General features: G+C 46.6%; 1 protein-coding gene across 1 annotated transcript; it reads left to right on the forward strand.

Moving 5' to 3' along the window:
* The first annotated feature begins 11,186 nt into the window (after positions 1–11,186).
* Positions 11,187–21,840, forward strand: LOC144148680 (uncharacterized). Its single transcript, XM_077680196.1, has 4 exons — positions 11,187–11,336; positions 11,868–11,983; positions 16,445–16,737; positions 21,098–21,840. Exons 2-4 carry the CDS (start codon positions 11,896–11,898, stop codon positions 21,380–21,382), a joined length of 666 nt encoding a protein of 221 aa, XP_077536322.1. The 5' UTR covers positions 11,187–11,336; positions 11,868–11,895; the 3' UTR covers positions 21,383–21,840.
* The last annotated feature ends 918 nt before the right edge of the window (positions 21,841–22,758 follow it).

Raw genomic sequence — 22,758 nt, forward strand, 5'->3', positions numbered from 1 at the left:
CCATTTCACTGTCGGATGTCCTGGGAGTGCCTGCGTTATCAGGCTCTTTGGACCACACGCTTTGCGTCACCCGCAACCGCCGAGGGCTTCAAGAACGCCTCGGATGGTTCACGCAGTGCAGCGAGGGTAGGAGCTGCCGCTGGTGCCTCCGTCTCCATCTCCTCCGAGCCGTCGAATATGCTTTGGGCCGGTAGAGAGGAAACTGTGGATGCAGCAGCATCCCCAACTAACGTGGTTGCCGCCACAGCCGCTGCTGGCTCAACGAGCGGTGCGGAGGCGGGAGCTGGACCAAGTCCGACTCACGGTACTTGTTTCCCGCCGAAACAAGACGCCGCTTCGCCCCCCGGCGAGCTGCGTCGGCTTACCTCCCCAGAGAAAAAGAGGCGAACCACTTCCGCGCCTCTGGGAAGGTGATGTTCTCTGTTACATTGACATAATTATTTGCTTCTCCTGCTTAAACTTTTCACATTTTCGCGAGTACGCTGCATAGGGTCCCTGCAGTTGGCACAGGTGAAGGTTTCAGATTCACTGTTTTCTGAGAGATGGTCATGCTGGCCGCACAAACGCAGGTAAGTATGCCACGGCAAGAATTTGTGCCATGCCCGAACCATTGGCACTTGAAGCAGCGCCGTGGGTTAGGGATGTACGGGCCGACACAAGAACGTATATAACAGGCATTTATAGATTCTCGATGAGTGGATTCATCGAAGGTAAGGATAATGTGTTTTATTGCTTTCTGTTTGTCATCGCGGCGTATAAATATGCGCTTTCCAGCCATGAAGCCCTGATCCCTTAAGCCTTCGGAAAGGTCGGCATCGCTTTCGGAAATCAGATCTGCCTCAGAGATCACACTGTGAGAGCTGTTGAGTGTGCGGTGGAGTGTGACCCTGATCTCCAGATCTTCCTTGCGGGTTTGTTTCAGGAGGATTGTGGATTGCTGCTGAGTTTTTACTTCAACTAGCACTTTGCCTGTTCGTAGTTTTTTTGCCTCGAAAGATTTGCCAATGACTCCTTCAAGGAACTTCGAGACAAGAAATACAGACTGGAAGGAGACGGGTTTCGATTTGTCTACTGATTCAAGCACTACAAAATGGGGATAGTTGTTAGGTTTCGGAATGTTGATGGTTGGTAGGGATGGAAAGGAAACTTCGGTGCGGCCCCTTTTCAGGGACCGTACACGTTTTGAGGGGGGTTGTGATTTATCCATATGGCATAGGAAAAAGCAGGGCACAAAGGTACTTCCTTCGCTCGGGTTACCCTTATACCGAGAGAGTTCCCGGAACTCCCTGCCTGGTAAACAGACCGGGAGCCCATCCACCGGAGCTTCACCTGGGCTCCGACGGCCACCGTGTGAGGTTGATACCCTTCACTTTACAACTCATTACAACGGTCGGTTACCGCGTGAGTGTGGGGCTCGGGGTCCGCGGTGTCGCCAATACCGTCACCAATATTGCTCAAGGTGCCCCGTGGGGGGTCATTTCAACTCACATCGCGGCGCCGGCCGTTTGATGTAAACATTCGGCAGGGCTCAAAGATGATCGTTGCACGCGGGGTTTTATGGCATTGAAATAACGTATATTTTGACGGTCACGCTGGTTTTGTCGTTATGAGCGAAAGTTCGTTTTAAGTGGGGCCGTTCTATGTGTTCTCGACTGTAGTAGTAGTAGAGGTAGTAGCAGTAGTAGTGGAAGTAGTAGTAGTAATAGTACTAGTAGGGGTAGTAGTAGTTGTAGTAGTATTAGTATTAGTATTGCCAGAAGCATCAGTAGCAGCAGCAGTAGTAGTAGTAATAGAAGTATTAGTAGTTGCAGCAGTAGTAGTTGTAGTAGTAGCAGTAGTATAGTTAAGTTGATAAAACGGGAGGGGAAGAGGAAGAGATGGGGGAGGCTTTACCCTGTGGTAAGTGACGATGATGAAGCTGATTGCAAGACGCTGGCGTTGCTGTTTGAGACGATTTACCGTTATCGTAATGTGTGAAGTCGAATATGCACATGAACATGCCTTTGTTGCAGAATAAGCTGCTGTTGTTCGTTTTTTTGCGGCTTTCCCCTTCTCGGCTGTTCAAAGTGGCTGTAAAATTAGTTACACCAAAATTTAAACTCCTCTGGCTCAGACGCGAGAGGAAGGACATGCGTGGCTGCCTGTTTGCCACTTGTCGTTCTCTGTTTTCCTGCGCAGTTATTGCTTCACGGGCTGTTTGTGACGTCGCCGAGCATTGGCCGGGTGGGGTTAACGTACTGTGCGCTTTCCGACTCCTCCGTTCCCCCCTCTCACCCTCTCTGCCAGAATTCAACAAATTGGACTCGAGCACTTTGCACAAACCGTTCACAATGTTTCCGAACTTTTCCGAGCGTCACTACCCTGCGATATTCAGTTCTAAGTTGAGTACACGCCCGGCACTTCCGCGGCCATGCAAAACGTCAATTAAACATTCTCTTACCTCCAACTCCACATCTAAACCGACCTAAAAGATACGAAACCACTTTTATTTACTAACAAAAGGAGCAGATATCAGTCAACGGACCATTCTATAATAGAAATGCACGGGTCCAGGTAAATAAATTGGCTTTGCAGGGGTTTGAACTGGGGGGGGGGGGGGGTGCTTTGTTGGAGAATCTTCGATTCGACGTGTAGGCTACTGAAGCACTATATTGCAGATATTTTAGCAGCTGCATAAAAGAATAAGAGTTCTGCAAGTAAAGCAATGGGTGGCGCTGGAAGGTGCGCACAGGAAGTGGCGGTGTTGTGCGCACAAGACAACGGAATCTTGCCACTCACTTACGCTCCGTCATCGCTGCAATCTTTCCTCGACCTTCCTCTGCTCTTTTCAAAGTTTGCTTATGTGAACCCGAAAACGCTGAGCGATAACAAAAGACTCGAGGCTCGGTGCAAACTGAAGGGGTGTACCACAGAACATGTCGCCCTAGATACTCGGTCGAGAATATGGTGGTGTGGAAGCTTTGTCTAGCCTAACTGGGGAGGCGAAGGCAATACTTTGTGATGAAAGAGCTGTACAGAAAAGGATTAAGGCTAAGGAAAAGAACAGGACTTGGGCAGGCTACGTTGTCTGAAGTATCGACAACCCGTAAACCACCATGGTTACAGAGTGAATACCGACAGATGAGTCTAGAAGAAGGGGAACGCTCGTAACTGGATGGAGTGACGAAATAAGAAAAGGAGGGGAAAAGAATGGATTGGAGAATTGCAGAGGAGGAGTTGTTGAAGGTAAATGGGCGAGGCCTCCATCCTGCAGTGGACATAATAGACTATTGTTAATGATGATGAATATGAAGATGATGATAATGGTTACCCCCTCGTACGCAGTGTACAGTCGGGACTCAGCGCCGTGTCCATTGATTGTGAACGAATAGTTTTGGCCCTTTACAAATAGGTTTACTTGAATATCATAATTTTTCCAGTAGAGCAACTAGAATAATGAAAGATCTTCAATGAATGTGGCATTTATAGCTCGTTTGACGCTTCAGCGCGAATGATTCAGCTGTGGGACAGCAACAATTTTTTCAACAAGTCACACACTATGCATCCATGTCCTATGGAGCTCCTCAACCTTATGACGGGCTGTGAGTTCGCTAGCTAAATGTGTTCGGCAGAAAATCCGATTCGCTCTAAATACTTACTGCATCGAGGTTCATACTGGCAGAAAACGAAAAGTGTTCCAAGCACCCCCAAAAGAGCAATCTTTTTCTGAGAGGTATATGCGGTTTGTGAGGTTCCTGGGACAAAAAATGGAGTGAAATGTATGTAGCCAGTTTTTCTAAGCCTTTCCAGCAACACCCGTAAAGCTGTTGCAGCTTGGCTTCATAAGCGCGCCGCAAAGGTTTGCGCCTGTTTCCCAGCCATTATTCTAATAGGCTGAGTGTGAAGGGACCAATACGTAAAAAAATGTAGGCTCGTAACATCTACTTTTGGGCTACACAGGAATTCCCGATTTGACAAGAATGGAAAAAAAAATTCTATCACCCGGTACAATCCATGAAAACGAAACGAAACCATTTTCAAACTCTCAGCCTTAAGACGGAGGAAGGCGAAAGACGGGCTACTTCATTTGATTCGTGAGATGTGTTTTGAAGGGTAAACACCTTAGACGATCTCCCTCCCTTAGCCGTGAGCCGATATTCCTTGGAATCTAGATGCGCCATCGCTCATCGCGAAAGCTGCGAGTAAAACCGCTTCCCATGTTCTCCTATTTTAAAATTGTACTTTATGAGTGTGTTTACATCTTCATTGAGGTCATTGCCAGTTGAACAGTTTAGCAGCTCATGGCAAGACAAAACCTTCTTGAAGCAGGTCTCCTTTCCTGCTCCACGTAGTGCTCCATGAGTGCACGCACTGTTTTCTTTGTCTTCACAAGCTTCCCCATGGCGTTCCATTAAACATAGAAATCGATGGTCGCTCCTTTCCCCGTGGACGCTTGAGTGTTCGTTTTGGGGGTCGATGGATCCCACAAGTATATTTGTGGTTCGCCGCCGCGGAACTGCGCAGACAACGCTGTCCAGAGTACTGCAAGGCGGACTTGGGCCCCGCATTTGTATCGTAACCATCGTTATCTTAGCGAACTAAATCTCAACCCGCACAGTTGTGACATGATTACGGTGTTGAATGCTTAAAGGGGCCCTGAAAGGCATTTTGAGCACAATAAATGAACTAGCGAACACGTTAGATTTGGTCGTCAGCGTCATCTGTGCCAAGTACTGCTCTTCTACGCGCAGCGGAAAGCTCGCACTTTTGTTGCAAAGTTTGTTGGTCTTTTCTAACCCTTCCCTGCGTGATTTTCGACGCCACCATCTTCACACGTCCATTTGATAGATTCCTATGTGTGCGTCATGAGGTAGACATCGGGCTATTGGGCGGATTTTCCATGCACTTCCAGCAAAAAGATGTGCCGTCTGCTCAGCGTCGGCTCGCCGGCTGATGTGCCAGCGGAGTGTCGGAGTGCTTGGACATTTTACGACTATTAAAACAAGCGTAAACAAACGCTTAACCGTTTGATAGGAATGCAACACGGCCATAACACGACACGGATATTTTCTTGCCTGAGTACGTTCCATAAAGAAAGCGTTGAAGCCCCGTGGCACATCTTTCTTGCAAATGCAGAGAACGCCCTGAGCGGAATGCCCGGGTTTGACGCATACATTTTATTCACCTTCAAAACAATCTACAGATGCGTTTCGAACGAACACAACGTTACAACATGCGCTGCAAGTCTGAACCGCGATTTACAGGCGATCGGTTGCCGCCTCCTGCCCGTCGTAAATTCAGCACTCACCTCGCACGCGGTTTGCGTGGACGAACAGCAAGTCACTTAACTCTGGCGCGCAAGCCGAGAAGGGCTTTAGCCACGCACACAAATCCTCCGTGTTCTGTGCGCACACTGCACATACCCCATGCGAGGTTGAGTCGTACGTCGCTCCAGAAAGGTAATCCAGGCGATGGGAAGCACTATCCACCCGCAGAAGCACAACGTCGCATTTCTTCGCAAAACAAATGCGTCCACAACACACACACCACCGCCTTTTGTATGCCAAACCCATCGCGAACTTCCCAATGGGAGTGAGTGGTACGCCTGCAGTGCCCACATGTCGCGACGTGGGGCCTCGAGCTGAACCGGGATCACGCAACCGTAACTCACTTCGAGAGCGGTTTGTGCCTTGTTGCCAAGGAAACCGATGTTTGAGATTGTCAAAGAAGTGGCGCTAGCGCCAGCGCTAGAAACACAGGTAGAAAGCTCAGTGCCGCGGCGGAGCATGTTTTGCCAACGTTACCGCTCTCCAGCACGCGTCGCCTCAAGCTGAACTGGTCACGTGATTGAAGTGCTGGGAAGGCTACCAATTGGGGGAGAGTGGCCAGAGTAGAAGGAGAGGACTTGGTTGGCCAGTCCAGGCAGATGCGTTTGGCGTTGTAAGAATACAGTCCGCGATGCACACACGCCCACACAGCTTCGGTCGCTGGCTTGGCTTAGCTGCAAGCTTCGTTCGGGCAGTCAGCGTTGTTACGACGATACAGATCTGCGTGAGGACGACGTGTTAACCACTCTACCTATTTAAAAACACAGGGGCAAAGAACATGGTTCATATGAAGCAAATTACTATACACACAAGAGCGCAACCATGGATGGTTGTCACGCTACTTGCCGCCATGTTGGAAACGCAAGCGGCCTCGTGTACGCACGCTATTTTGCTGAAATAGCGTCCGCTATTCTTCTGTCCGCTAAACGCAGAAGTGTCTTAACGTAAATCGCATGCGCAGTGCGAACGAGGCAAAAAATAGCACTCGCTAACTGTTTGCGTACGGCTGCGCACGTTATTCTAGAACTCTAATACTATCGTTCACAAGACAGGGGAGCAGCTTGTCAGAACACGAGTGCACGCTGCTCGAGTGCGACGCTGGTTTGCTCTGCGCCTTCCCGTTCAGCGTCACTGATAAAGTGATTGATCAGAACCAGCGCATTTTGTGCGCGGGTTCTGTATCGATTTAAAATGTCTTTTTCACATGCCGCCGGTAGGAATTACCACCGCTGCATAATAAGACCCGGCACCAGCGGGGCCACATCGAAGACGGCGGTTTTTGGCTAAACAGTGCGCGGTGCATCAAAGGCAACGAGCGCACGATCCCCCGTACGGCTGCCAGTTCGCCGCCTATAAAAAGTCACGTGCTGCCGATAGCAACTGCAGCAACGTACACCGCGAAAGGGAAAGGTCAGGCTGCCCACATGCGGCCAGGTCTTTCGTTTGCTTTTCCAGCCTTGAGCGGAGTGCGGGATCCATGGTGTCAACAAAGATTACGAGGCAAAAGAGCGTGCCCGTAGCAGACGGTGCTCTGAAGAGTGCAATAGCGGAAGTACGTCACCGCTGCGGAGCGCAGCAGCACTGGAGGAAACGCTCGCGCGCCGTCAACCGCGAAGAAAAAATTTAAATGAGGAGGAAATGCGGCGCGATCATAATGCGCGGTTTTTGATTTACGATTTCTCAGCCAATACTCAACGCTTTAACAAAACTCTTGCGGGAGGAGATTGCTAATACAGTGCCTAATTTGGTTACATGTACATCCACATATCGGCGCAAGGTATTTCAGGACGCCTTGAATATACTCGATAACGAGCGCAGTAAATATTATACGACCCGGTTTTCAGTACACAATTAAGCCTGAATGTAACGAACATCGATGTAACGAATTCCTGCATTTAAAAAAGTTTTTCAATTCCCCGTTGCCAGCCCCATTGAAACCCATGTGTTTGCGACCTCTATGTAACGAAAGGTCGCGGCCGTTAACCTTGATATAACGAACTCGGCCAGCTGATCAGTTATTGTTTTTTGCATGTTTACTCAAAAATCGCCCGGAGAAATGAGCTAATTTAGTGAATACTAGCACAACCCTAAGCAGCCAGCAGCAACGAAAACGTCTGGAATAACGTTAACAGAAAATTCGCCATGATGATGATGATGATAATGAACGGATGGGTTAGCACCATCCCGTGGCTAACATTTCAGTCACTTCTGGTTCTGCTTGTGTGGTGAGAACCACACACGCTAGAAAGAGTAACTACCCGTCACGATTTTGTTTTTTTCTTCTCGCCCGCACTGGAAACTACCGTGCGTTCCCAGGTGTGCGTGCGATTTTGGTTCTAGACTTACGTTTTGAGGTGCTAGGCCCTCCTGCGGGCGTTTAGCCGCGCGTCTCTACTTCTATCTGCGGTATTGGTTCGTCGGTGATGAATGCTGCTGCTAGCAACCGAACAGTTGTGTTTTTTCAAGAAGAGCACACAATTTTAAATGCGGTCTCCGCTGGCACGAAAGAAGAGCGTTGCTGCCTGGTATAGTATCCCATCTCGCACCCCTTCAACAATCTTGAGTGCGCTAAAGAGCATCAAGTTCGCAAAAAGGCACTCTTTGAGCATAAGTTTGGTTCTTGTCACGGTTAAGGCGCCGAAACGCGCCAAAAGGCAATAGTGATACTTATGTTACGTTCGTTGATGCGGGGTTAACGGACTTCGCTTCTTTGGAGCGCCGTGCAGTGCCTAAGCTCCTGCGAAAGCACAGGCGCAAATCTCGCAGTCTTTCGCGGTGAAATAAATCCGTGAAGGGTGGGTTCAACACTGACTCCTTGCATTTTGGCTTCTTTTCTGCTTCATTCCGGCGAGCCTTAACTTGAAACTTGCCTGTAACAAAAACTCGGATGTAAAGAAAAATTGCGACCTTTTATCAACTTAGTTACATCCAGGTTATAACTGTGCCAAGAATGGAAACGGATGAATATGTCCAAGCATGAATATGTCTTTCACGGTTTTCCAGCACCTACAGGCGTAAAGAACAAATCCTGGTCTACTCAGGATGGCGTTCCATAAATTGAAGAAAACCACTCTTACTATCTTGTCCTGGACTGAGGAGCCCACCCACTACGCAGCTCGATTTTATTGTTAAATAAACTTTTCTCCCGGTCCTCCTCTTGAGTGCAGTTTTACTATAGCGCGTATCTGAATACTGGGAAGATATAGCAGTGGAAAACGTACAAAAATATACGTTCGGGTCTGAACAAAAATATTGTTACTGTATTTGTACCGTACGCGTGACTGGTTTTGTTAATAAGCTTCCGTACTGGTTAGAAGACTGGTATAAAACCTGCACAAGCTAATACACAGTAGGTTATTCGGAACTAAACCTACATTTTTAGATGCAAAATATCTCTTACTCGGGGTATGTCCTTCGGCGTCCGTCCGCCCCTCCCCCATCTCCCCACCAGCTGTGCGGTAGCGCGCGCGCTGCTCCTCCTCTGATCCTCTCCGCGCGCCGCTCCCTCAGTTGCTGCTTGTCGGATGAACTGAATGGACGCCAACAATTCCGTCAGCGAACTGGCTGGCACACCTTCAACCAGCGCCAGCCAGCTCACTCCCAGAACCGCGAGCACCTCTGTAGACAAGGCTGCGCAGAGGAGAGCTGGAGATGCAGAACGCAAAAGTCGACGCCGAAAAGCGGATCCAGATGGCGTTCGGCGACGACTTCAAGCATCGGATGCCAAACTTCGAGAAAGTGAAGCCGCTTCGAAACGCCAGCGTCGAGAAGGGCATCCCACACTTTGAGAAAGCGAAGCCTCTTCGGCACGCTTTGCATCACCACATAGTTCCCTTCTGGGAGATGGTGTAATTTTTTTCCAGTACGTAGTGCATAGATAATAACCCATAGCCTACTTTCATGCCGTAACAACGTAATGTGATGAGATAGAATACTTCAGAGCGTTCGGCAAGGTTGAAAAAAACTGTTTTACCTTACTTATGATTACTGGGATCGGAATGCCTTCTACCAAAGCCGATAGCCCCGAAGCCTTGGAATTTGTTTTCGTTTTGCATTTTTGTTGTCGGTTATTAAACTCCGGCAGTTCTCTTTGTTCGAAGATCGCTGAATACAGGAGCTGACGCCTACCTCCGACTCTTGACGCTCCACACAGGACCGGCTTCGCAGGAATGGGGTGATGCCGGTAATGTTTCTTCCGGAGCGGTATTAAAAACTATAATTTAAACCACGCTTTGAGCTAGTGTATGCGATTTTATGCGTCCTATTATGGTAAAAGGTGGCGAACAGGCAACATTTGGTGCGGACAAGATTCAAAATTCAACCGTGCGCAAAGAACAGCAGGGAGCGTGAGCCCGACTGAAGCAGACGCAAATGCGAGAATCCCTAATCCTACGCCACATAGACGCACTTCGCAGCGCCGCCCATGGTCGTGCTCACCGTCAATAGGTAAGCGGCAAAAGCGCAAAGAATCACGGGTACATTGCCTGCTCGATTACACTTCCTGTTCGAGAGCTCTCCTGGCCTCTCTGTCCGTTGCCGCCTGAACACGTACCTGTGTGAGTGTTGTTTATTTTTCACAGAGTCCTTACCGCTTCGAGAAGCCCTTGGAAGCATCCGTCATTGTTATTCGTTGAATGCGCGCTGTATGAGCGCTTTGTCCGGTTGAAGCAATTAAACGACTTAGTTGCATACGCGTGAAAGCCTCCACAGGATGGGATGCCAGAAGAGCTCAAGAGCCAGAAGTGGCCCCAAGGAGACGACGCAGCCATGAGACTTTGCGCTTCTACCGCTTACCTATAAGGACGTACGGTGACCCCAGGGCTGGGGTGATGCAGTTGTGATAGATGCGCTGTCTAGCAGTCCTTATTATCGCCGAATACGCGATAACGCTATCGTGTTCCACACCTATCGACGAAGCTTAAACGACCTCCAATTTTCAGCAAATGAAACCGATAATCGCTCATTCCTTACTTAGCAACAATTCAAAGATGTCTGAAATCCCCTGGCTTAAATTCGTCCCGTAAATGAACAAATAACTACTCTAATAGTGTCGTACCCATAAGTCATTCCTACCTGCCAACTCCGAAGTCGAATTATGTTCAGTGGCGCCGACTCGTAAGGCGGATGAACTGTAAACACCTGCATTACCCGCAAGAGTTTAGCACAAAAAATTGCAGATAATTATACCAAGGATACCAGCAACAGCCACTGCAGTTTTCGCACAGCTTTACGATCGTAGGGGAAAAAATATCGGAGTGTCTTCCCCTTGTAAAGACAAACGCAGGAATATTCCGGGACATCCACACCACCTTCACTGTTGACTTATGATGGTGAAAATACAACAAAGGCTGGGCGAGGCTTTATATAGACATGGCTATCAAAAGGGTCACAATGGCACTGACCATGTGCACATCAGGGAACTGCGATAGAAATCACACAGCATTCTTTCTCCAGCACAAGGTTAACCCTTAAACGGACACTCAACCATCAATAACTCTTTGTTTTAATGGAGAGATTATGCCTTTCGTAGCGTTCTTCGCCTCTGTTCAACGAACAACGATGCTGTTGGCATCAATACATTCGATACACTCAGGCGTGTATGAAATATGCCAGCAGTAAATTGCAACTTTCCATTCGCAATGGGGCGCCACAGAACTCCGATATGCGCACGCATCTACGAAAAAAAAAACCCACCCCACAAGAGCCTGTCGCAGGGTTATTGCATTGGAGCTAACACGCCAAACCCCCGTTATGTGTTTTACAAAACTCCGGAAGGCATATCTCTCCACAACACTATGTCCAATATAAGCCAATTAGTGGACCCTACCCGTGCCTCAGCCTGGTCCGGAAAGACCACAGGATGTTGCTCCTCGCTCCTTTGCACGCTTGACTTTCGTAGATTGTGAGCGCTGCGTTCAGTTTTGGTGCGCAATACGGCAAATAACTGACGTCATAAGCCAAGTGTATGAGCAGGCCTGTACATCGTAGCCAGGAACTGAGGGCATCTCACTGCTGAACGAAGTTGGGCAGGTAAAGACTCTTCAATTACGTTGTACGACTATGTTATACGGTCCCTTTCCGCAAGAGACTAAAAACAGTAAACCACTTCTTTTTACCTACGACAGAAATCAACTGCTGGTTACGGGGTAATGTTTTAGATCAGGAAATTTTTTTTAACTTTGCGTTTTTTTTTACTGGAAGTGCCTTCTTTTTACTAGGGGATTTTTTTAGTTTCATTTCGTTACTACACCATAGCTGCTGATTTACGCCGGATAGTGAATTAAACTTTGTGGTGAAACTGCAATGCCCGTGCATATAAATATTTGAAATTAATTGAATAACTGATAGTACAAATTAAGTATCTGATTACGGACTTTGACTGCACCTTGCTGTATTTGTGTCTTTGCGTTTTGACACCAGCTTCGTATTTTAACAGCTAGCTACTACGGGTCTTCAAAGTGATGAGTCGTTATAATTTTTTGCCTTCACATTATTTTCTTCGTGGACGTTGTCAAATTTTTGCCACCAAAAAGTCTTTCGCGCGCGGTTTCCCATCGACAGGTTCCAGTAAAAGCTCCTGGTGGAAATCATGATGACCTTACCCAAGCTTTTCACTCTCCTCACGGCGGTGCAAATTGCCAGTTGTTCTTACGATTACTCGTCTATCGTCATTGCAGGTAAGTAATGCAGTTCGTTATTATTTATGAAATGTGCACTCGCAAAATATTGGATGCCGAGTCAGCAGCAAGGAACAGCATGCGATAGTCTGGCGTGCGTATAAAAAAATTGGTTAAGGGATTCAGAGTCGTCATCGTAAAAAGAAACGATGTCCGTGAGGGTGAGCGTGGGAATTATGTAGCGGGTTAAGTGCTTGGAGCCCTGGCGCTTACATAGCCACCAACGTCGCAAAAGTGCGAGGCAGCTTACTTCGAGCTTTTACTGCCGCGAGAAGTAACGGCTTTTGTGCACTATAAAGCATAGGGGAAACCCCATCATGCAATGTAATATGGCAGGAAAGGAGGAGGAGGAATAAACTGTTTAAAGTATGCAATTTAGGGGCGGTGGTGACCTCTGGGCGCCGCTTGGCAGTTACTTGGCCGCTCGTTCCACCATGGCTTTTTGCACCCCGGGGTTACAGACCCCCAACGTCGCCTCCCATTGATCAATACAGGGGTATACGGGTAAGGGGTTTTGGGGGCACGCCCACATGGTGTGGCTGATGGTGTCGTCATTCCCCAGAGGTGGCATAAGGGTAACGGGCATTAATCAGATTATATGCGGCGAAGGTGTTTACGCCACGGAAAAGTGGTAGTTTAAAGGAGCCGCCACAAGCGTTCTTCCGTTGTAGAAAGTGAGGGGTGGGCTGGGAAAAGGCAATGTATTAAGTGACAATAAAATAAATTAGGAGCAGTACATGAATGACAAAATGTTCATGTGCCTTCACAATGGTGGAGCTAGCCAATGTTGGTTTCTTGTTGAGTGTTTCTATATGGGGAGACCAGTGGAAACACGATTCCACTGTTATATCCACGTTAATATGGACGCTGAATTTCTCTATTGCAGTTTCGCCGAAATTCAAGTTACACAATGCGAGCTGCAGTTTGTACTCTACCTCAACTTCCGCCTTTTCAAAATGGTCGTGACGATCCTATTTGGGCTTCAGGCTTGGAAGAGAACAGGGCGATATCATCGCTCGTTTACGGAAGCAATAAAATCCCTGTTGCTATCTACACGTGGCGTCACACGAGCATATGCAGGGTGGAGCACTGTTGAATACAAAATTGATCCGCTTCACTTCTTAATAATCTAAGAATATATCGCTACATTTGCTATTCCATTCGTAAGCCCCTTTTGTTTTACTCAAAGTCCATTTGACGTGCGCCTCGAGGTATTCAATGGTGTACTAAATTGCGAATTCTTGAGACTTTCATCCAAATTGCGAATTGTTCAGACTTTCGTCGTACTTCTTCGTTCAGGACATGCTTCACGTCTACACAAGTGAAGGAACGTTGGAATCTCCTCCTTCTGAAGTAGTAAAACTGCCAAAATTCTGTAAGGCGTACGTCCATTTTCTATAAATCAGCTCTGTGAAAACTTGTGTTACCTCTTTTTTACAATGCCTCTGTTTTGTACGAAAGCTTCCAAGTCAAGCCCATACTTTTGAGCAAATTTGATATGTTTTAAGTAGGCCTTCAGCTGTTGGCAAAATGTCTAAAATTTTATAATTACTGTAGCTGCGTGCTTAGGTGCGAATATTTATTTTGCTGTCATTTTAAGACTAGCTTGAAGGAGTATAAAGAGTGCTGCTTTGTAATTTCTTGCAGAACGGGTCTTTCTGAAAAATTTTTTTTGGATTTTTTCCTACTCCAAAGCAAGAGATATATTGTAGCGGTTGTGTGACAAGTAAAAAAATAATATAAATACTGAATCACCCAGAGAAGTATGCGCTGTCTGGTATGAACAGGGTAATTATGCATGCCACGGTTTGTGGACCTACGCTGTCAAGCAGACCTTTTTGAAACTCAATAGGTGCAAGTGAGTAGTCGCATGCGTGCGTAGGTACGGCTTTGAGATATTCGGGCAAGGCTTCGCCGTAAATTAAGTAGGGGACGAAGATGTACTCAAACTGACCGAATAAGTGCTTAAAGCACGTTTACTGAGGGGCTTGCACTACCTTTAATTTAAAATTTAATTTAATTTAAAATGCAACCATCATCATCATCAGTATGAACTCCTTCTATTTTCCCAAACTGCTTGGTTGATGCTAAGTTCTCGTCATTCCCTTCGACAGCATTGGGCTGGCTTTCTCTGAACGAGTACAACAAGTCTCAGGGCCCTTCGAGAAAGACGGTCATTTCACAAAATGGTGTATAATTGATGTTTAAAGGTTGCTTGTTTTTGAGGCACTGTAAACAATGGTTGGGGTATAAGCGATAGCACTGAAATAGCATAGCGTGTATCGATCCGCCTGCTCTACCTCTTGCTCACTTTCGTCTTCGATGAAATTAACTATGTCAGAATCCAATTTGACAAGATCTTTTCTGATTTGGCAAACTTCTCCAAGTTAGCCTTCCACTTCGTAACGTCGCCAGATTCGGACATTAACAGTCAATCGCTCTTCGTAAGTTCTATTAAAGTCGTTACGGATATGGTTCCGCAGCAAACTTTGAGCGTCCAGCTCACCAGCTTGCTCTTTTGTAGCGTTTCAGTTTGTGCCAAGCATGGCCGACTGGGCGGGACGTGGCGTGTTTGCGTCGGAGGGAGAGTTGCGGTTGGTTTTCGTCGATGCAGCGGGGATGGCCACGCCCGGTGTCGGCCGAGTTTCGTTAGTCATCCGTCCCTCGAGGCCAAGGGTAGGAACGCCAGTGCTGGCGTCGGTGCCTTCGAGGCAGTCGGTGGTCGGTATGCGGTCACTATCAGTCATGGTGCCAGGTGGCTCAGGGTGAGTCGGCGATGAACGCTTCTTCGCCTCACATGTCTGCAGCCAGTGGAATCTCTTCTGCTCTCCCCGTCGGCACTTCGTCTTCCTTCCGGGTTTCGGCACCAAATGTTCAGACACGACAAGACAGGCAGCATCGTTCGGGGTCATGGCTGACCAATGTGGGACCGCACCTGTAATCTCAGGGTTCAAACACGATGATGATGGTTAATGATCACAGTGAATACACTATCGGGGCATTAAGCGATAAAGGTACGGCGAAACAGGTCTCAGCGAAATCAACCGACTTTTTCACAAATGCGACTCAGAAAGTCCTGCGTACCGTGTATTCCCTGGATCCGTGTACTGGAGATGCGCCTATCCGTAATGAGGTCACCTCGAGTCATAAAAATGATTGAGTTAAAATACCTGCTTTTCGGCAACGGCGTTATCCTAGTTTCATTAACATGCATAATTCATTTTAGATGCAAGGCTGAAAGCTGGGCTAGTTCGTGAAGCGTGTCTTATGAAGAACAGTGAGCGAATGGGCGGGAAGAAAGAAAGAAAGAGGTGCGCAACACAAACGCTGTCTCTCAACTGATGGTTTATTAGAAAGACGAATGAATTGATACATGAAATGTGCTTATGCGTATGCGCACTGAAAACCAAGGATGGCACGCAAGGAGAGCACTGCGCGAGAATACGCGATAAAAGCACAATTGCGCATAAAGACCTGCAAATTACTCTAACGTGGAGCTGATTGATTATACGCGATTCCTGTTAGTGAAGTGTGGTCGACATTGAACTTGCGCATTTGTCTGCATCGCCGTTAGTGTAGAACGCCTTTACAAGCTCTCTTGTCGAGTGATTTTTTTGTTTCATTAGCACCTTGGGGTTATCGAAAAGTGGCTTGCATTCATGCGACCTACACGTTTTACAATGGGAAGGCAGGTTTGCAGATATTGCACTGTTTTCAATCTCCGAGTGCTCTCTCAGCCTAGTATTTAGGCAGCGGCCCGTCCGCCCCGCCTGCTCTTTTCCACAGGACAAGGGTATTCAAAATACATCACAGTATCTACACGTTACGTTATTTTACATGATCGGCAGTAAGAGGCGATACCTATAAAATAAAATCCTTGTTCCTGAAATACCTGTACTTTACGATCATTTTTAAAGCGAAGGTTTGCATGTCTCACTGATTTGTCTGTGAGTGCCAGAAACCCACTGCAGGAAATCAAACTTTGCCTGAGGACAATGATGGTCGTAAAAACGCTCAGAAAAAAAAACGCTTCCGTGGTCGGCATTGAACCCCGGTCCCTCGAGTTATGAAGCCGACATCTATCTATTGTGCCATTTCGACATGGTCAAAGCAAGCATAGTTTTAGTGAAAGGTGCATGGACATGCAATTTTACTAAATAAAATAATCATGCACCCGTCCATCTAACGACAGCGATGGCGGAACGCGAACGTTCCTATGTGCGAAATGCAATGGCAAATTGTCATAATCAAAGCCGCTGCGATCAAAAGTCCGCACTGCGTGTGAGTCAAAGTCGAAACTCAACGAGTGAAAGACTAAACTCAGAAGACAATCACAAAATTCCTAACGAGGGATCTTCGCGTAAAACCATCGCCGTCGTGAGACCGCAGGGTGCACGATTTACGGTCAATTAACGCAACCAGAGGAATCAATGGGTTGCACTTTTCGGGTGTTTCTTCTAGATCGGTGCCAGGATGCCCCGGATTTCGACTGGGATACAAGTGTCCACGCCTACCTACGAAACATTACTGACAGTATCACAATCCGAGGCCCAGATATCTCTTTGATTCCGGGAATCAAGTTCGGCCCTTTGAAAGTGTCAGGTCTGGGACACCTGTGGTCTTACAAACCACATACAAGCTTCTGTGTGGGAAACACGACGTACATCGAGGCGCATGTGTTCGCCGACAAGCCTCTACGTTTTCATTTCGACTGGAAAACCTGCTCTGGTCAGCGTGGGGAAGCCGGCATAAGGGTATGATGCGCTGCTTTATAATTCTTCACTTAATTTATATAAGCTACGGCAGGTCTTCGATTTTGTAAGCGTAACATAGACCCACGTTTGTGACGTATAACTTTCCATAAGTACCATAATATCACGGGATGGCCAACCGATCGGCATATAAACAGTTGTTACGGTGCCAAGCGGCTCAACAAATGAGATTAGGAAAACCCATCTGCATCCCTCTCTGTGCCAAGCATCGTGTCCATTGCAGTTGTCTTTTAGTGAAATACTACCAACGACATTATACTGATAGCTTTATTTACGCACATTAATTCCAGCACGTGTGCATACGAAGTGTGCGTGAAATGTTCCTCTTTCTACACTTGCCCTTCGGGTTAAATAGAAGAACTCATGTGCGAAAAATTACAACGATATTGGCAGGTAGCCCAGAACAATGCGGGGTTCTTGAAGTATGTTTATTAGAGCGAACGTTTGCACCACAACAAACAATAAGTAAACAGAGGGGGTGGAGAAGCGGTGAACAGAAAGAAACGCAGAATAGAGACTCCGTGAAAGGAATGCCGCGGCGTTTGCCCTGTGAGCATTTATGTCGTGGCGTTCCTTGTTCTTTCTTCAACCATAGAATCAGATGGGAACACTGGCGATCATAGAACATGCTAGTCTAGTGATAACAGGCTGAAACACTCTCCCTATCAAAAAAAGATAGCCTGTGCGGAATACAAAGAAAGTGAAGGAAACACGCGCTTCGCCGCGAACCCAGATAAGACAGTCAGGTGCAAGGACACGCTGGCGATCAAACGCATAGCAAACGATACAGAAGGCATGGTTTGCGGCAGTATTTCATGCAATGCGAAGAACACTATTTCCGTAGACCTCGAAGGAATTTAAGCAGCGTCATTACCGAATGGTGGAACAAAAACAACCGTATGTTTCGTTTAACAAAGAACAGGGTAGGTTTCGTGGTAGGACATGGAACAGGTTTTTGCGCGCGCGTTTCCCTCCTGTATCTTCTACTTGCGATGAAATGGCGCACTCCCAGACGAAAATTACGGCAAGAAAAATTCCTGTAGTTTGTCGTATTTATGCTTGTCGTACTGTCGTCTTGTGGTATTTCTGTGTCGTGATTGTGGCAGCTGCATATATCGCGACATATATCGCATATATCGCATATATAGAGACAGGCAGTTCTGTTGTAACTACAGGAATATTTGTCTTTGAGAAAATTGACTTTGTCGTTACGGCACAAGTCTGTGTCGTAACAAGAGGGTTTCTGCTCTCACAAAAACGTCTTTGACACACGACAGGAATTCTCGTTAGGTTTCTGTGGTATTCCTGTTGCCATTTTAGACAGGGCTGTGTGTAATGGTCGGCTAGTACTGTAATTAAATTTTTTAGGGGAACCAAAATTCTCAATGCACTCACAGTGTAAAGGCAGATATCATCGGTACGTATACCGCGAAAAACATATTTCATGGTATATTTTGTTTAAAAAGCAACAAAAGAGGAAATTAGAGGTTAGAACCCCCTGAAAGTCCATACATGCATTCGAGCGTGCGCGAACACTCCAACGCAATTTAGCTAAGGAATCGTGCTTGAAGAGCCCCGAATATTTCCAATCCATTAACCCCACCGGCGGAATATATTTGGCCGAAACCTATAAGGAGCTCTGGAAAATGCTCTTGCACTACATGCCAATAGTCCATCTTGTGGCTTCTTTTGGGCGTGTTGCAAGACGTCTACCCTAGGACAGCCGCGCGGAGGTCGGCCATAGTGCTCTGAATATTATAAACCAATAAAGACGCTATTCCTCTTTGAGAAGAGTTTTCAGGGAATAGAGTTAGGGTAAGTGTACTCATGTCTGCAAAGAAAACCTCCCAAGGTTCCACGTGCCTTGGAAAGGGCGAGCCGTTTTATGCGCGAGACGGAAAACGAACGTTCGGGTAGTGTCATATTAGCACGTGGTCGCCATCAATGTATGTGGGAGTATATGTTGGTGTTTATGGCGCAGGGGCACTGACACCAAAGAAGGCCATTTCACACCAACATTAAAAATAATTATGTGGACCCCAAGCATTTACGTCTCCATCGTTGGATACGTATTTTGAGAGATTTTAGTTAAAAATTATACCGTTTATTATTCCTTCTAATCACCAATCAGCACAAAGTTATTCGAGCGTCAAACACATTTGTCGTGTCACTTAGATGTGCATTTTAAGTGGACTAGTTATCAATAGACGCCATTTTGAAGAACAATAATGTATCCGACCGCTAATAAATGTTTCACAATGATCTGCTGCTGTACGCCCAGGTCGTTCAGGTCTACGTTCGCACCGCCATATGTTTTTAGCCGTTGCAACCGCTAGCATGTCCCTATATCATGATTCTCGGTCCAGCGGTACCCGCGCCAACACAAGTTACTGTTTTTCATTTCGAATTCTACTTCTTTCTGGAATTCCTGATGGTGACGCTCTGTATAGTCCGGATTCTGCTTCTCTGGTCATCTTACTTCAACGGGTAGAACAGCTCATGAATTTTCAACCATTCCGACATTCTGGCATTTGTGATCACCGTTTTATTGACAGGAGAGCTTTAAAAGCTACAATTTTTTCTTGAAATATAGAGAATGTAATACGTTTTAACCTACAGCCTTTATGAAAGGAACCTGGTTGCGTTGAACGACTTAACTCTATATATGATACATAGAGTTTAGAAGAAAATATAGTACACCTGCCCCATCAAAACATCTATTTAGGTGCGGATTGTTATCCTACTCTTGAAGAAAAAATTATAGGACGATCAAACAGAGGTTAGTTTATCTGAGCAAGCACGTCTTTTTCGGTTCGTTTTCTTCATCCCTACGTGAGTCCAAATTAATCTAGCTTGTTCTTTTTGGCGTGTGTGCAACACTCTGCCTTCTTACCGCTCCTATTACCTTTTCTCTCTAGCGTAACGCGCCTTCTTTCTCTGATGCTGCGCCATACACGGAGTTCCAGAATTGGCGTCTGGCCTTCGTACTACCAAGCTGTATATGTCTGCCGCCCCCCCCCCCCCCCCACTCCCCCAGCTCTCTTACCGGTGCAGCTGCTTTACTAGGCGCCGCTCCGGCGTTACGTTTCGCCCCCGCCGAACTCTAATTCACAACAGTTATTGGCTGGTGTCATTCACGTATAAGCGGGCGCATACATACAAGAGGCTTCCGATTGATGCGTGCACGTGCAGGGAATGAATGGAGGAAGGGGGCGTGCACTGGAAGCTATAGATTTCATGCCATCACTGACATGTCCGTTGTGCTGACGGGAGTCTTACGCGTGGACGGCAAACAGCCGTTTTCGTCCTGTCTGGTGTCCTAACTGTTCGAGCGGATTGGGTTGTGGGTTTCACAGACAGTATGGTGCCGACGACGCGGGAGGGGACAAACAGCCCCATGTTTGTTCACTCGAATGAAGCTCAAGTTCTTCCATGTTTTATCAAGCTTAATGGCTACGAAGCATGCTCAATCGCAAATCACAGAAAAAAGGAAAACATGGTTTGTTTCGTGCCCTCCGTGGACTGTATCGAGCTTCGCTGGTGACCATCTTCACAGAAGAGAAGGGCACTATTTTGTTTGCCCTCTAGTTAATCGTCCAGCCATTTCCTACATCACGGAACGGCATCATGACCACGTCACAAAGCACAAGGTACACAAAAAATACACATACGGACACATACAGGTCAACTCTTGCGGAATCGAACCTTTGCGGCTTTTTATGTGCTATGGCATTAAAATTTGGATAAAATATACTGCGCCAAATACTATGAAAATTCCCTGCAAATGTCAAATGTAAAAGTACAATACAACTAATTAGTTTTCCCGCGCCTGAAAAATATATGCACCTGAATAACATCCTCAAAGAGTGATGAAGAGCTATAATATTTGCGTGGTTTAGGTAACTTGACTTTATGTAAGGTTCATGAGAGGTGGAAAAGACGGATGTTGCGATCAACCGGTGGTAACGTGAACTCGCCTCCCCGAACCTCAACATCAGCTATGAGATTAAGGTTGTAGCAAAATTAAGGAAGCAAACCCTGGTCAAAAATTACTATAAATCTAATCTGGCCCTGGGCTCACTCCCCTCTTGTGCATCATTCCTTCATTTGCATAATACTGGATTACGGCGTATCAGGTGTTTTCACCTCGATTTTATTTTTTCATATTACACTACACAGTTTTTCGGTGAAAGGATTTTCAAACGTCACAGGAGACGAGTTTACATTTTAAAAATATGGTTAAAGAATTATTTCCCAATAATCCGTCTATTCGGTACGCATTTCCTAAGATCATAGGTTGAAATTGCTATGTTTTATCCTTGTTCTTTTTATGCAAACGCAGGTTTCGAGCAACAGTCTTAGGCTCATTTTTCTTGGACGCGAAGAATCCGACATGGACGTGTGGCTCTTCAAGATCTTCCCGGAAAGTCTCGAAGACCCAGCGCTGTTTGTCGACGGAGGCAGCGAATGGCTCACGAGACCCGTTTTAATAGCTAACGTAATCATTCGGCCACACCTCGAGCTCTTCTGGAGAACGTTCCTTTGTAGAGATGCTCGTTATTATATGAGACAAAATGTGGAGAGTTCAACGCTGCAAAATGCTCAACACTTTCGTTGGATGAACTGATGTCAGTACCACCAACAACTCTGGCTGAAGCATTCGTACTTTATTGCTGCGAGGCAGAAATCCTGAAATGGGAATAAAATGTGTTCCTCATAAAAATGTTACACTTGCCTCTACGAGTTGCGAGAAAGTAGAAATGGTGTAAAAGGAAGGGGAGCCTAATACTGAGGTGCCAGAGCCTACGGGAAGGCAACGTTATCTTCGGCCTCCCTGCTAACCTAGTGTGATGTTACGATTATGTATCTAATATTTGTTGATACGGTTAGCTCAGTGTGCTGATTCAATGTGCGGAATCGGTTAGCTCAGCGTTGTCGTTGATATGCGATTACCATTGGTCAAGCGTGTGGCGTGATCAACGTAACATCTGTCCGCCTGTTAGATAATGCTTTAATCGACATCACCGTTAGACAGTATAGCGCTACACCGCATTCGTTTTCCACAATAAAACTTGTACGCATCTAAACACGTGTTATTCTCTATGTCGTGTGTGATTGATGTGCACTTTGTGGAAGCCATTCGGGTAAAGGTGGCTTTTCTGCAGTGCGTTTTTCGCGGCACCCCCACAAGTAGACATACAAAGGTTTGCTTTACACAACGCAGCCAGTGCACACCGCATCATGATTTATCGCGCAGAAACTTGCTGGCGTGCTAAAAACCTCGAACTACAACTTCGGTCAACCAAACGAGCCACGGGAAGAACAATATCAGCAACGCTCCGGGTTAGGAAAAAGAGTCAATATATAACTAGCGCACGCGTGGGTAGGACATCATTGTTCAACACAAGAGGTGGAAGTGGCGTTGGTGGTTGTTGTTGTAAAACTTAATTTCGAGATTGCTGTTGTTGGGCTGCACATGTAATGCGGAGAACTGACAGCCGGCGGTCTACAACAGGAACCAAGAAGAAAACTAAAAGAAGAGAAAGGGCGATAAACACATAGAAAGGTGATGTTATTTATACTGGATTAAATTCGGACAACGCAGAATAGCATTAGTCGGAAGTGAATTAGAGAGGCTTCTTTCCTCGATGTGCATAAAATGGGCTGATGATTAGGCTTATATCAATGCATACTGGGAGCATTCGCGGCGTTACATTATTGTGATCGCAGTGCAAGCGATACCGCCACTATCATGACCAGTGTGAGCACCGAGGGATACGCTTCCAAATCATTTGTACTCACGCCCCATCGCCATTACCATCTATAAATATTCATCATCATCATCATCATCGTTGGTCTCGCGCTTCCTGGAAGCAGCTGGAAGCCCTGGCTGCTTTAAACACCACAAATGAACGCATTCTCTTGTCTGAAGGAACTACAATAGCTTCGATGGCTGATAGCAGTCATGCTTCACTGGTTGCTAGTGGCACGTCCCCTTCAATT

Source organism: Haemaphysalis longicornis, unplaced genomic scaffold (assembly GCF_048455015.1).
Source record: "Haemaphysalis longicornis isolate Haplotype H1 unplaced genomic scaffold, Haemaphysalis longicornis Haplotype H1 scaffold_8, whole genome shotgun sequence".
Classification (NCBI taxonomy): Eukaryota; Metazoa; Arthropoda; class Arachnida; order Ixodida; family Ixodidae; genus Haemaphysalis; species Haemaphysalis longicornis.

What these genes read in the sequence shown, in the direction of transcription:
- LOC144148680 (XM_077680196.1), top strand. Translation starts at nt 11,896, where the DNA reads ATGATGACCTTACCCAAGCTTTTCACTCTCCTCACGGCGGTGCAAATT. An exon ending in CTCGTCTATCGTCATTGCAG is followed by an intron (nt 11,984 to 16,444) that starts GTAAGTAATGCA and finishes TGTTTCTTCTAG; the next exon opens with ATCGGTGCCAGGATGCCCCG. An exon ending in GTGGGGAAGCCGGCATAAGG is followed by an intron (nt 16,738 to 21,097) that starts GTATGATGCGCT and finishes ATGCAAACGCAG; the next exon opens with GTTTCGAGCAACAGTCTTAG.